The sequence below is a fragment of the Phanerochaete carnosa genome, assembly GCF_000300595.1.
Source record: "Phanerochaete carnosa HHB-10118-sp unplaced genomic scaffold PHACAscaffold_1, whole genome shotgun sequence".
NCBI lineage: Eukaryota > Fungi > Basidiomycota > Agaricomycetes > Polyporales > Phanerochaetaceae > Phanerochaete > Phanerochaete carnosa.
This window is the reverse complement of record NW_006767628.1, coordinates 5801686-5813432: the sequence shown is the minus strand read 5'-3', so window position 1 is coordinate 5813432 and position 11747 is coordinate 5801686. Positions and strand designations below refer to the sequence as shown.

At 53.0% G+C, this 11747-nt stretch overlaps 4 protein-coding genes across 4 annotated transcripts; 1 reads left to right on the top strand and 3 right to left on the bottom strand.

The window, feature by feature from the left end:
• Positions 1–1261: 1261 nt before the first annotated feature.
• On the bottom strand, positions 1262–2845 carry PHACADRAFT_248782 (uncharacterized protein). The gene has a single exon (XM_007391210.1). The coding sequence runs from the start codon at positions 2462–2464 to the stop codon at positions 1481–1483; it is 984 nt and encodes a 327-aa protein (XP_007391272.1). The 5' UTR covers positions 2465–2845; the 3' UTR covers positions 1262–1480.
• A 630-nt stretch (positions 2846–3475) lies between these two features.
• Positions 3476–4329, bottom strand: PHACADRAFT_248781 (uncharacterized protein). Its single transcript, XM_007391209.1, has 3 exons — positions 4140–4329; positions 3806–4079; positions 3476–3746 (listed from the first exon to the last, which is right to left on the bottom strand). Exons 1-3 carry the CDS (start codon positions 4232–4234, stop codon positions 3675–3677), a joined length of 441 nt encoding a protein of 146 aa, XP_007391271.1. The 5' UTR covers positions 4235–4329; the 3' UTR covers positions 3476–3674.
• Positions 4330–4517: 188 nt separating this feature from the next.
• On the top strand, positions 4518–7162 carry PHACADRAFT_248780 (uncharacterized protein). The gene is made up of 4 exons (XM_007391208.1): positions 4518–4651; positions 4699–4840; positions 4893–6312; positions 6362–7162. The coding sequence occupies exons 1-4, from the start codon at positions 4549–4551 to the stop codon at positions 6626–6628; spliced, it is 1932 nt and encodes a 643-aa protein (XP_007391270.1). The 5' UTR covers positions 4518–4548; the 3' UTR covers positions 6629–7162.
• Positions 7163–8173: 1011 nt separating this feature from the next.
• On the bottom strand, positions 8174–10252 carry PHACADRAFT_84680 (uncharacterized protein; the record flags this gene model as incomplete). Its single annotated transcript, XM_007391207.1, has 11 exons — positions 8174–8222; positions 8272–8356; positions 8415–8515; positions 8578–8693; positions 8753–8808; positions 8871–8955; positions 9013–9101; positions 9156–9346; positions 9410–9810; positions 9856–10035; positions 10088–10252. 11 exons carry the CDS (start codon positions 10250–10252, stop codon positions 8174–8176), a joined length of 1518 nt encoding a protein of 505 aa, XP_007391269.1.
• Between the last annotated feature and the right edge of the window lie 1495 nt (positions 10253–11747).

Genomic DNA, 11747 nt, shown 5'->3' with positions numbered 1-11747 from the left:
AGCATCATGCACCCCCGCCGTGCGTGACTGGCAGCCGGCGCCCGAGCTTCCCCGCGCCGGAGAGGAGGACGGCGAAGCAGATCGTCGTCGGCATCCTCGCGGACGTCTGACGGGTGGTCGCTTCCGTCTTCGCTTGTTCCTGCTGCACTTCTATTCGGTTCTCTTCTCACCATTTTTAATTCCGAGTTCTCGCCCTTCCACCGCTCGTCGTGTGTCTACTCGCATCGCCCGACCCGCTCGCGTTTGCGGGCGCTGTTCAGGCAACCGGCGGGTAGATCAGTGGGTGACTAGTGGGTGACCAATGGGCGACCAGTGAACGTGTCAGAGGGCACACACGGCGACGCCAAAAAATAGTCAATGTATTTGTATTACAGTCTTTTTGTGACAAAAGTAAGCTCTCCCATTTAAGCAAATAGATAGTAGACATATACTTTTTTTGTACCTATCTCAATAGAAAATATATCTATTATTCTATATATGGATAGCTCAGTGGTATTTTTACCCCTTTTTGCTGCAAGCAGAGCAGCTTTTTACAACAAGATTCACCAAAAAAAGGTTTTATTGTTTGGCTCCTATTTCCAGGCTTTACCTATTGTATGTTTTTACCAGAAAGTGTTCGGTCTTTTTAGCTTCTATTCTCATACCAATTTTCGTGCCTCTTTCAGCTGAAAATATCAACTAATTAGCCCCGTGAGACGTGCTCAGAACGCTCATGGACAACGTGGAAATTGCGATGTGAGTAGCACTATTGTGTGAAAGCCTAAGTATACTGATAGCTCCCGAGAACCAAACACAATTTCTTGTAAGTTGGAAACAGTGGAAAGTGCTTTTGGCGCAGTGGAAACGCTACGCGGCGTGCTTATCATGCACTTAACTACGTCATTGAAGATTTTAGTGTCGCAGACTTACAGAAAGGCGTGACTAGCCTTTCTACAAGTCTCGCAATGGCTCAATGCGGATCTGACCAGCTTAACTTTTAAATCAATTACTGAAATTTATGCAGAAATCTCACGCAAATCCTGTGGACATCATTACAGGACCCGGTCGGAAAGACCAAAGACTCGGTGGCGATGGTGAAATATTTAATCACACCTAGTCAAAAGACATGGAGAAAGGCCAAATCTTTGCCGTGATTTATTCCGCGGTATCTGCAGTTCGTGTCTGCTCGCTTCGCTTGTCATTCGTAGCAGCTACAAGTCCGTGCTGAGCTGGGGGACAAATTTACACTCAGAGGCGAATAGAAATTGTAACAGGAAATCAGCCTCACCCTCTTCGAAACGGGGAGCCAAGGATACAGCTTGCTGAAGCTTCACCATGTGGCTGCTAAAATCCGCGAGTGCCCCTCTATCCACATTCCTGACTATGCACACCATCAGAAACGGCACCATACCATCTACCTCGGGCTTTGAGCTGACGTCCGTCGCATCCACGATGTACTTGATCTTTTTGCAGACCGCGCGATGGGGTGCATCCTCGTGCCTCATGCCCTTGCGAGGCACTCTTTCGAGCAGTACGTGACGCGCTTGCAGCTCGAGCACGCCGCGAACGCACGTCCGGCCCCGACGAATGTCTCGCCACAGCCGGGCGACCAGCAGCGCTCAGAATACCAGAGACGCAAGAATCCTTCGTATGCAGAGGAAGTAGGGTCGCCCTGAAGGTTGCGACGTAGCTCTTGTGAGAGAGAGACAATCTGACCGCCGTACTTGTTCGTGTCGTACGCAAGGTCCAAGTGGTCGTGGAAGATAGCGCCGGTGGCGACGAGCTCTTGTGCGCACTGCTCGACGTCACGGACCGCTTCAGAATTTGGAGGCATCAACTGAGCTAATGCGGGTAATACGTCTAGGGCATCTCGGCAGATGGAGAGGAGGTTCCGATCTGGGTCTTCGGGAGCAAATTGCTCGTTTGCACGACGGAACAAGATACGAGACTCGTCTCGATCGAAATAGTTGGCGAGCATCTTGTAGAGAACGAGCACCCTTTTCATCTCTGCAAAAAGTTGTTCATCACTTGGACTCAATCTACCTCGCATGGATAGCATGCGGAAGGGTGTCTCGGCGATACCGACGAACCTGCCTGGAAGCGTAGGCGAGACTAGGATCGGCAGAACGACTTCTTTCCTAAATAGCTCGATGATACTGGCAAAGAGTCCGAGCCATATGCAGTCAGGAGCGGAGAACTCGAGCCAGACGGCGAGGGCGGCTATGGAGGCGTCGACGCCGTACGGAAGCACATCGTGGGGCGTCCTCGGCCAGGGTACTGACTTCCCCTGGCGAATGGCGCGCTCTTGGTTCTTCTCCACCTTGTGCAATCTTGCCTCGTCTCGGACCGGCTGCAAAACATTGTGGATCTGACTCGCGATAAGCCTCGCGAGACCTTTGTATGAGCCCACGCCCCATTCCCGGACGCCAACCTCGTGAAGTCTCTTCAAACGACCATCATGGAGGTCGCACTTGCAGACACGCATCTCTGCTTGCAGCCGATTGTTTTCCTCGTCTGAGCGTAGCACGGTGAGGAACCGTGCGCATACATCCAACAAAGCCGAGCGGTTGACGCGAAAAACTGTGTAGTTCCGTTTGCCAAGTGAATATGAAGGAACCAGGCTAAGAAGGCAGCCTGTCAAGCACTGCGCGCAGTGCTTTGGGTTGTGGGGATCGTCGAGTGAAGATTCAAATGTGTCGGCTACGAAGTCCGCGTCAACGCTGCCGGGGAATGTGTGAAGCTTCGTGATATCTGCTCTGGTACAGATTCCAAACGCTCGTTAAATCTACACCGACAAGCGGCAGAGAGAATAGCACTAAGCGATAAAAGTGTCGATAATGAGCTCACAAGAGGGGTGTATGCTCGTGAACGGGCCAGAAACTGAACTGTAAAGCTCAGGCCGCGCGACTCAGCCAAGAGCCTGAGAACAACAACCGTGAGAAACGGCTGCATCCTTGAGTAGCCTTTCGAAAGTTGTCGAGGGATGCAAAAGGAAGTGTCGTTTGATATAATAGTGGTCTATCCCGCGATACACCAGATACAGGGCATTATGATAAACACGAACTAGTTGAGAACCCTCGGTGCACAAAAAGATACGGTCAGCTATGCAGAGTTTCGCCATTCCTGGGCGTCAGGTACAAATCATCCCCAGCCATGCGAGAACGCGAAAGCTGCCATCGGGAGTCAGTGCCAGCCATGGCTAGCCCGGATGGACCTCTCCTCCTCTATCCTTTAGCTCCGCCCATCGATTCTTCCCAAACTTCTCCAGCTCACCATGCCACTTCAAGAGGGCCTCCAACTAGACGCCATGCGATTTGAAGGGCTTGGGAATGGTGAACCTTCGTAATATGCTTCCTGCATTCCTGCAACTGCTCCCATAGTCGTTTCCTGTGGTGCAACAATGAACATATCGTCCGGATCAGCCACCAATACGAACGGGGGCCCTCCGGCGCTGAAGAACATGTGGACATCGCAGCCAGTATTTTGATAGATGAGGGGTTGGCGTGCCGAAGTAATTCAAGGTGTGCTCGAGGCCACACGAGAAGCGACTGGGGTAAGGGATAAACGTGAGCGGATGGAATGTCGGGAGACAACTGGAAACATCATTAGGACTTAGAGTAAGCTGTGTAAGCCAACTACAGCTCCATCCTGCAGGCCCACGCGTCTATTTTCATGCCAGGAGTGCGAGAGCTCCTTCAGCGCATCCATCGGTGATAACGTGGCGCGCTGCATGGGAACGGTGGTGTTAGACTGCACGTAACAGCAACCTAGGACGCACAAGTCAGCATATACGACTAGACTACACTTTGTGGGTATGATAGCTTACGTTAAAGAGCCCCATGCCGCCATCTTCGGAAACAAACTCGCTCCGTAGAAGGCAGCCCGCCAGTGTCGGTAAGAGAACAGTGCTGAAGTTGAGCAGGGCAAGCTTGCCAAACCTGTTCCCTACGACGAGCAATCCGGGTGTATCATCAAAATCGTACATCGTAGCCAAGTAAAGTGTTGGCGTGTCGGCTCTTGTTAACTTGGCAGATGTCACCCTGTTCAATGCCACCAGCGCTGGAGTTACCGCCGGCCGGAAGTCGTGTGGCGGAAAGAGGCTGAAGAGGAATCTATGTCAGAAAGAGATCCACCACTGGGGAATAATAAGATACACTTACCTGTGCGTCTTATATAAGCATAGTAAGATGCCCGCAAGATAGTGGTAAGTGGCATACGTGCGAAAGCCTAGAGTGCGAGTCGCCGTACGACTCATAACAATGCCTGTACAGTACGACGGGCCCTGACAAGGTTAACTGAACGGTGACCCCTGAATGCCTCGTTTGCCCGCCTCGCACAGCATACAGCGCTATAGGAATAGCTTCAAGGTGTAGCTGTGTCCTTCATAATTACTCGAAAGCACTTACACGGTCATCACAAAGCGTTCCATGCCGCTCACGTGATGTGATGGGCGCCCCGCCGATTAGCCGACGATTGCCAAATGGAGACTGTCCCGCATTCATTACTACCTCTCCTTACCTCTTGACCACCATTACCCGTCACGACTGCCCACGCTGAGTATCACGAACCATGGGAGAAGATGGAATCATTAAGGATACGCTCCCTCCCTCCAAGCTTGGAGAATACACCGTCATCCAAGAGATTGCGGAAGGAACGTTCGGCAAGGTCAAGAGTCAGTTTGTGTCTTTGTTGGGTCGATCCCCGCTAACAGTCTTGCAGTGGCGATACACACTGTTACCGGCCATAGGGTCGCCATGAAGTTCATTTCCAAGCAGGTGATTAACGCCACGAAGACAAGGACGAGGGTGCAGCGAGAGGTCGAGTATATGCGGACGCTTCGGCACGCGCATATCATCAAGCTGTAAGTTTCACCTTGTGTAATCTCCTAGTCTCTGAACACTCCATTGTCGCAGTTACGAGGTCATCTCGACGTCGACAGATATCATTATCGTCCTCGAATATGCTGGTGGCGAGCTCTTCAACTACATTGTTGCCAATGGCCGCATGCCCGAACCCCAAGCACGGCGGTTCTTCCAGCAGCTCATATCCGGTATCGAGTACAGTCACCGGCTGAAGATTGTGCACCGAGATCTCAAGCCAGAGAATGTCTTGCTCGATGATGATCTGAACGTCAAGATTGCCGACTTTGGCCTGTCAAACGAGATCAAGGACGGTGACTTTCTGAAGACGAGCTGCGGCAGCCCCAACTATGCAGCACCAGAAGTTATCCGTGGCGGACTCTACACCGGGCCTGAGATTGACGTCTGGAGTTGCGGAGTGATTCTCTACGTTATGCTCTGCGGCAGACTACCGTTCGAGGACGATGACGTCCAGACGTTGTTCACGAAGATCAGCCAGGGCGTGTATCACATGCCCTCCTACCTCTTACCCGACGCCAAGAACCTCATTACGGGCATGCTCGCGGTCGACCCTGTGAAGCGCATCACTGTACCCGAGATTCTCCAGCATCCGTTCTTCACCACCGACCTCCCCCGCTACCTGCAGCCGCTGCCACCACCGCCAGGACCCATCTTGGGCCCGCTGTCCTCACTGGTCTCGCCGCCAAAGGCTCTCGACTACGAGCTCATCGAGGGTCTGGGCCGCATCGAGGACGACGTCGTCGATGACCTCGCTTCGCGAATGGAGGGTGTCGATAAGGACGACATCTACGACAGCCTACGGCGAGATGACGGCCCGCAAGGGAATGCAGTCAAAGTGGCATATACGCTCCTGCGCGACAAGCGACGTCTAGGACGCGACCTTGCCGAGTTTATGGAGCAAGAGCGTGACGCAGAGCTGGCAGCCATGGACCCCCGCAACCCGCTGTCGCCGAACGCGATCTCCCCAGGCGGTGGGACCGAGCTCGAGGAGAACCCGTTCGACTCCGAGTTCAACGAGTACGACGAGGACGAAGACGACGGGCTCGACTTCTCGACGCCGCAGAACGAGTCGGAGAACAACTTCGCCGTCCTTAACTCGTCGCTACCCGACCAGCTGCCCGAGCAACACCACCTTGCGTCCTACGTCACCGCCAAGCGGACGTTCCCGCCGGTGAAGGAGAAGAAGCAGCACCGGACCAAGTGGCACTTTGGCATACGCAGTCGGTCGCCGCCGATGGAAGTCATGCTGGAGATCTACAGGACGCTGAAGGCGCTTGGTATGGAGTGGAAGGAGAAGGGCGACCTTGGTGGGCTCGGCGGAATTCGGCGTGGACGCGGGTCTGAACGGGCGAAGATCGAGCGGGCGCGGGAGTACGATGGGAACTATGTCGACCTACGGGCGGCGGCGGCGATATACTTCATCGAGACGCGGGCGAGGGTCCAGGATGTTGTGGTGCGTGTCTTAAGCTTCATCGCATGAGAAATTACTGATTCTCCCCCAGGTATTGATGAACTTGCAATTATACATGGTCGACTCGATCAACTACCTCGTCGATTTCCACCACAAGAAGACATACAAGGCGTCGATGGAGCCCGGGACGGGCAAATTCGACATGGCGCACTCCGACTACAACCTGTCCGAGACAGCATCCGAGTGCAGTCGGTCGATCAAGGACTTCAGCATCCGAGAAGACGAGGTCGTCTCGCCGTTTGTCTTCATGGATGTCGCGTGCCGGCTGATCCTCGAGCTTGCGGGCGGCACCGAGTAAGGCCCATACGTGTTTTCTGTATTCTTATAATACTCTCGATGCGCTATGCTTGTTGCTATTATCTTCGTCGCTTGGAGTCATTGACTTAACCACCACCATTCCCGCTACCCTCGTCTTCGCGTCCGTACTAGTGCACGGCTGCTTGCTTTCCGGATATATTTACGTTATATCTCGTCGATTCTCTATACCAAAAATGTGTACACTAACGCTCCTATGATAAGCACACGAAGCAGAGCTCACGACATGCAATAGCTTCTCCGCGTGCAAAGTGCACCTCTCGTCCTAGTTGTTGTCAAGTTGAATCCTCGCAGATAGCTTCGTACGTGACTTGATGATCATAAGTTCGATGGCGGCCTGCCCAGCGAACAGCCAGCCCATTTGGGGGTTGACGAGGAATTGTGCCAGTTAGTTGAGCAGCCGGCTTTGTACGATGAGATCGACCACTCCGTGACATACCACCTTCGCCCTGCGCCTTCCGGATGCAGAGCGAAGTGCTTCTCGGCAACTCAGCAGTGTCTCCTAGGAGGCCGATTGCATTTGCTCTGTCGACGAGTCCTACTGTAGGCATGATGGGCATCCACATATTCGCAGCCTGCATAGGGCTGGCGAGAGGCATTAAATTCTCTATCGCTGTGGGATGTCAAAGCAGTCAAAGCATAGACGGCCCGCGGTCGCTCACAGTTCAGATATGCGCTTGGCATACATCATGTACCGTCCTTCATCACCTTCCAGAGCCGGCAGAATCTTGCGCAGGTGGAGCAGCCTAAGAAAGGCCGCAGAGGCAGCACAGTGCATCCGGCGCCGGCGGACATAGCTGTACCACAAACAAATTATGAGTATCAAGGCCACGCATTGGTCGAAATTCTTAGGCTCACGCGCCAGTTCCTTGTCGTATTGCTCTGTAGTCTTGTCTACACATCTACACCAATAACGTGTGCCAGATCGAACAGCGGTACGATATCAGGACCTGCGTTGGTAGCGATAATGGACTTCCGTCGCCTGACGAGGTCCCAACGGGTGGCATCGTCCGCGATTCGATACAAGGAGTTGTAATGATGGAGCGGCTTGGAGCCGTTAGGCAAACTGGATAAGGTTAAGGCTTCCACCTGCGCAAGAGTCGGAAGCGTGAGGCCCAAGGAGAATTCGTTTCTGCACGCACACATCCGCGGAGCAGCTACGATCCAAAAATTTAAACTCAGAGCACGTGAGAAAGCGGCAAGCCCCGGCCGGCACTTCTCTATTTGGACATAGGGCGCATCATCAACCGCGATCTTGCGCATGATCCTCGTCAGGCGACGGAAGTCCATTATCGCTACCAACGCAGGTCCTGATATCGTACCGCTGTTCGATCTGGCACACGTTATTGGTGTAGATGTGTAGACAAGACTAGAAAAAAATGAAAGACATGTACACATGGCGATCGTTACATTGACATCCCGGTCGGTTAATTACAGCTCCAGCGTACGCTATTTGCTACGGTAGTACGTTCGACAAAGACGCACAATAATCTGTGTATCATGGCACCTGTTCTAAAGATCACTGCATTTAGCCCGCATAAGTAGACCAGGAACGGATCTTGGCTCCATAGCGATGGCTACAGCTGGCTCAGTCGTGGACATCATTGACGACGTTGGAGAACTCACAGAAGGAATGGGATCGGCAGCATGAATACAGCGATTCCGCCAATAATACTCAACGCAGGGCCTACGCCCAAGTTATTGAAGTACGCTGACAGTCGGAAGCATCGATCAGAGCTCGACTCCAAACATGCAAGGGGAAGACGAACCGGTGCTAAACAACGGAAACGCGGCGCCAATGAGCGACCGGTACAGGTCGTTGCTCGCCATTACAGACGCGACATGGCGAGGATAGCAGTCGGCAAGGTAGCTGCGGAGGCCGAGCCGTCAGTGCGAGACTCAAGGAGATACGAGCGCGTCAGGAGTGCTTACTTCAAACCGGCCTGGAATATATAGAACGCACTTATTGCGTACATCGAGGAGGCGATAATGGGAACAATCCAGTGCGTGCCGGCTCCGCTCGTCCAACCGAACCAGAACAAGGATATCTGGAACGAGAACGGTTCAGAGACAGGCACTTCAAGCTGCCATTAGGTGGGGGTCTTACCGCAAAGAAAAATGCGCCGGGGAATGCAGGTGGCAGTCTATCTTCTGGTACGAAAACTGTGACGTAGATGCGCAAGATGAGCATCAAGTTGCGTGCAGCGCAAATGATGGGATCATACCTCCCCTAATGAACTTGGGCTTGAGTATATAAAGTGCCCAAGGTACGAAAGCAGCGAATCCCACGAAGGCACCCACGACAATGCCCTACAAAAGACATGTGAGGCGGATTCAGAAGCACGTTGGGGAGGAGCGGTGGATTACCAGAAAAGCTAGGCCATTTTGCCCCAGGTTGAAGTGATGGTGTCCGATGAAGACTACGTCATAAGAGGCGACGAAGCAGTACAAGACACCTGGAGAGCTTATTGATATTTGCGATATCGAGCAGCATTATACAAACAACTCACCGTACGCCATTCCGATATACAGATTCCAAAATAGCAGGACGGGTTCCCTAAACCCGAGATAAAACGGTCGAATGAGGGTCATCATGGCAACTTCTTTCATAGTCATGTTTTCCGCCTCTATCTCAGCCTGAGACTTCAGGTTTGACTTCCCCGTCAGCTTGCGCAGACGGACAGCACGGCTGTAGAGGATCCTATTGACAGTTGCAAACAAACACGATGTGAAATTTTATAACAATGTTGACTGGGTCACTCACGCTTGGGGCGACGTCTCCGGCATCGTAAAGACTAGGAAGACCCAGGTAGCACCAGTGAGCCAGAGTATGATCCAAATTGTCCACGTCCAGCCTTTGGCCTGGGACGCGAAGCCGCCAATGAGGGGGCCCAAGCCCGGACCACACATCGCAGCGAGAGACCACACGGCTAGAGCGATCATCTGATCTTCTGGCGGCCACATGTCCGCGATGGTCGCGCCGCCGGTAGCGAATACCGGTGAACCGAAGAACGCCGCCCAGTACCGCAGGGGCAGCAAAGCGCCGAGATTCTTCGATAGTGCAGTCGGGACCTGAAGAAGCACGAATATGAGGAGGGTGATCATGTACACCGGTGCTCTACCGAACTGAGGGATCTCGCTCATTGGAGAGAGAAACATCTGCGGCTTTTTGTGAGATACTCAGCCAGAGAAAGAGTTAAGCATGCGCACCGGTCCAGTGGCGTACCCAAGGACGAACATCGTGATGCCAAGGTTTCCTGCCACAACTGAGACGCCAAACTTCTGAGACAAATCCAGAACACCCGGTGCATAGATGGATGAGCCGATGAAAATGGCAAATAAAAGGTGCGAGACCTGGCCGGTGACGAAGCACCGCTTCGCGAACGACCACTGGAGAGACGAGATTAGTAGCTGTACGAGCACTGTATACACATGCACGCACGTTCCTGGGGCACTCAGGATCATCAGGGCCGTACCAATCCACGATGTTTGGGTCCTCGTGGGCCCGCTTCTCCTCCTTCTCCACTGCAGCTGGATCCGCCTTCTCAGCGTCGTGCGAATGCAGATGGAGCACCTCGCGCGCGGCCGCGCTTCCTCCGTACGGCATAGTATCTTTGCTATGCTCTTCGATCCCGGCCATGTCGTTGTTGAACAAGGTGCTACTTGATGCATGCATGTCCCTTGCGGTCAATCCGGTAGGCGAAAGGTCGCGCAGCGACATCGAGCTCGCTGAATGTCTTGCCTGCAGACCGAAGCCGGCCATGTGGGTACCCTTGCTCTGCTCTTCGATTCCGGTCGTGGCGTTATCGAAGAAGGTGCTACCCGATGCGTACATGTCCCTTGCGGCCAATCCGGTAGGCGAAAGGTCGCGCAACGACGTCGAGCTCGCTGAATGACTTGCCCGCTGACCGGAGCCGGCCATGTGGATAGCATAGCGGGAAGGCAGCACGAAGTCAGGTTGCTCCTCAGGGTGTCGGAACAGACGTCTGCCGGACACGTAGTAGGCAATTCGGCCGAAGAAGGAGTCGCGCAAGAAATCCGGCGTGCGCATTGTGACTACGGCAGAGGAGCAGTGAAATCCAAGGAAATTAGTCGTATTCCGCAGTGCGAGAGGCGACATAAATACCGTCTGGAGCTCTGCACTACGCGCCTAATGTAGGGCGTGCTCCCAGTCCCCGAGCCAAAACAGGTTTGCAAGGCTCATGCGAAACGACGCCGACGTAAGTGAAACGAACACTGTCGGGCACGCCGTTCGCATGTACCGACCATCCTTTGTCTCGCACCGGGACTGTCTTGGGCCCCGAGCGTACTAACAGCCTGGGCCTACAAACGCCGATCAGTTACAGACTTGAGTGGAACTGCTCACCAACTTCTAGCATCATTCTGCACCACAAACAATCGATACTCGGGCAGCGTGAAACAGGGTTTTACAGCTTCAAGTTGGATAGCCACTGCGAGCTGGTTCCGAATGATATCCATCTTCTAGTTTGGAAGCCGGTGGGCCTTTGAGTATTATGCGGATCTCGGTCAGATACCGACACCACAAAGCTGGTGGTCTCAGTGTGGCGTTTTTCTCAGGGTACACACACAACGGGCAAAACCCGCATCCAGTTCCGCGCGAGGTGCGACTGGACATCATCTCCATACTATGATGGCACCCTCGTTTATTAGTGTTCCCTGCTTTATTAATTTGCTTTTGCTACTTCAATCTGCCTCCGGAGGTGCTGGGAATATTTTTTAAGATAGCTCTGTATTCATGCTATAATATGATACCCATATCATGACATATATAAGGTGAAAGACGGTATGGTATTTTTATAGATGCTCAGAAGCAGTCTAAAACTGGCTGAAACATGCTACTGATGGCTAGATCCAACCAGATCTCGCTCACCAAATATTCTTGCGACTACATTTATGAACTTGTGCACTTGCACTGAGCCTGGTAGGCTGATATATTTTGTTTTAAAAGTGCTAGGTACATGCACAGAGAAGGAACAGTTGTGGAGCGTTACAATGAACGGGCAAGGTGTGATGAAATTGTCACTCCGCCTGATCTCAGACACGGCAGGCAACGAGGGGGCTCTCGACAGCAAGTCGCAACG

Coding starts and splice junctions, on each gene's coding strand:
- PHACADRAFT_248781 (XM_007391209.1), bottom strand. CDS start 4,234: ATGAGTCGTACGGCGACTCGCACTCTAGGCTTTCGCACGTATGCCACT. Junction 4,080..4,139: donor TGCTTATATAAGACGCACAG/GTAAGTGTATCT, acceptor ATTCCTCTTCAG/CCTCTTTCCGCCACACGACT. Junction 3,747..3,805: donor GCGGCATGGGGCTCTTTAAC/GTAAGCTATCAT, acceptor TGTGCGTCCTAG/GTTGCTGTTACGTGCAGTCT.
- PHACADRAFT_248782 (XM_007391210.1), bottom strand. CDS start 2,464: ATGCGTGTCTGCAAGTGCGACCTCCATGATGGTCGTTTGAAGAGACTT.
- PHACADRAFT_248780 (XM_007391208.1), top strand. CDS start 4,549: ATGGGAGAAGATGGAATCATTAAGGATACGCTCCCTCCCTCCAAGCTT. Junction 4,652..4,698: donor AACGTTCGGCAAGGTCAAGA/GTCAGTTTGTGT, acceptor ACAGTCTTGCAG/TGGCGATACACACTGTTACC. Junction 4,841..4,892: donor CACGCGCATATCATCAAGCT/GTAAGTTTCACC, acceptor CCATTGTCGCAG/TTACGAGGTCATCTCGACGT.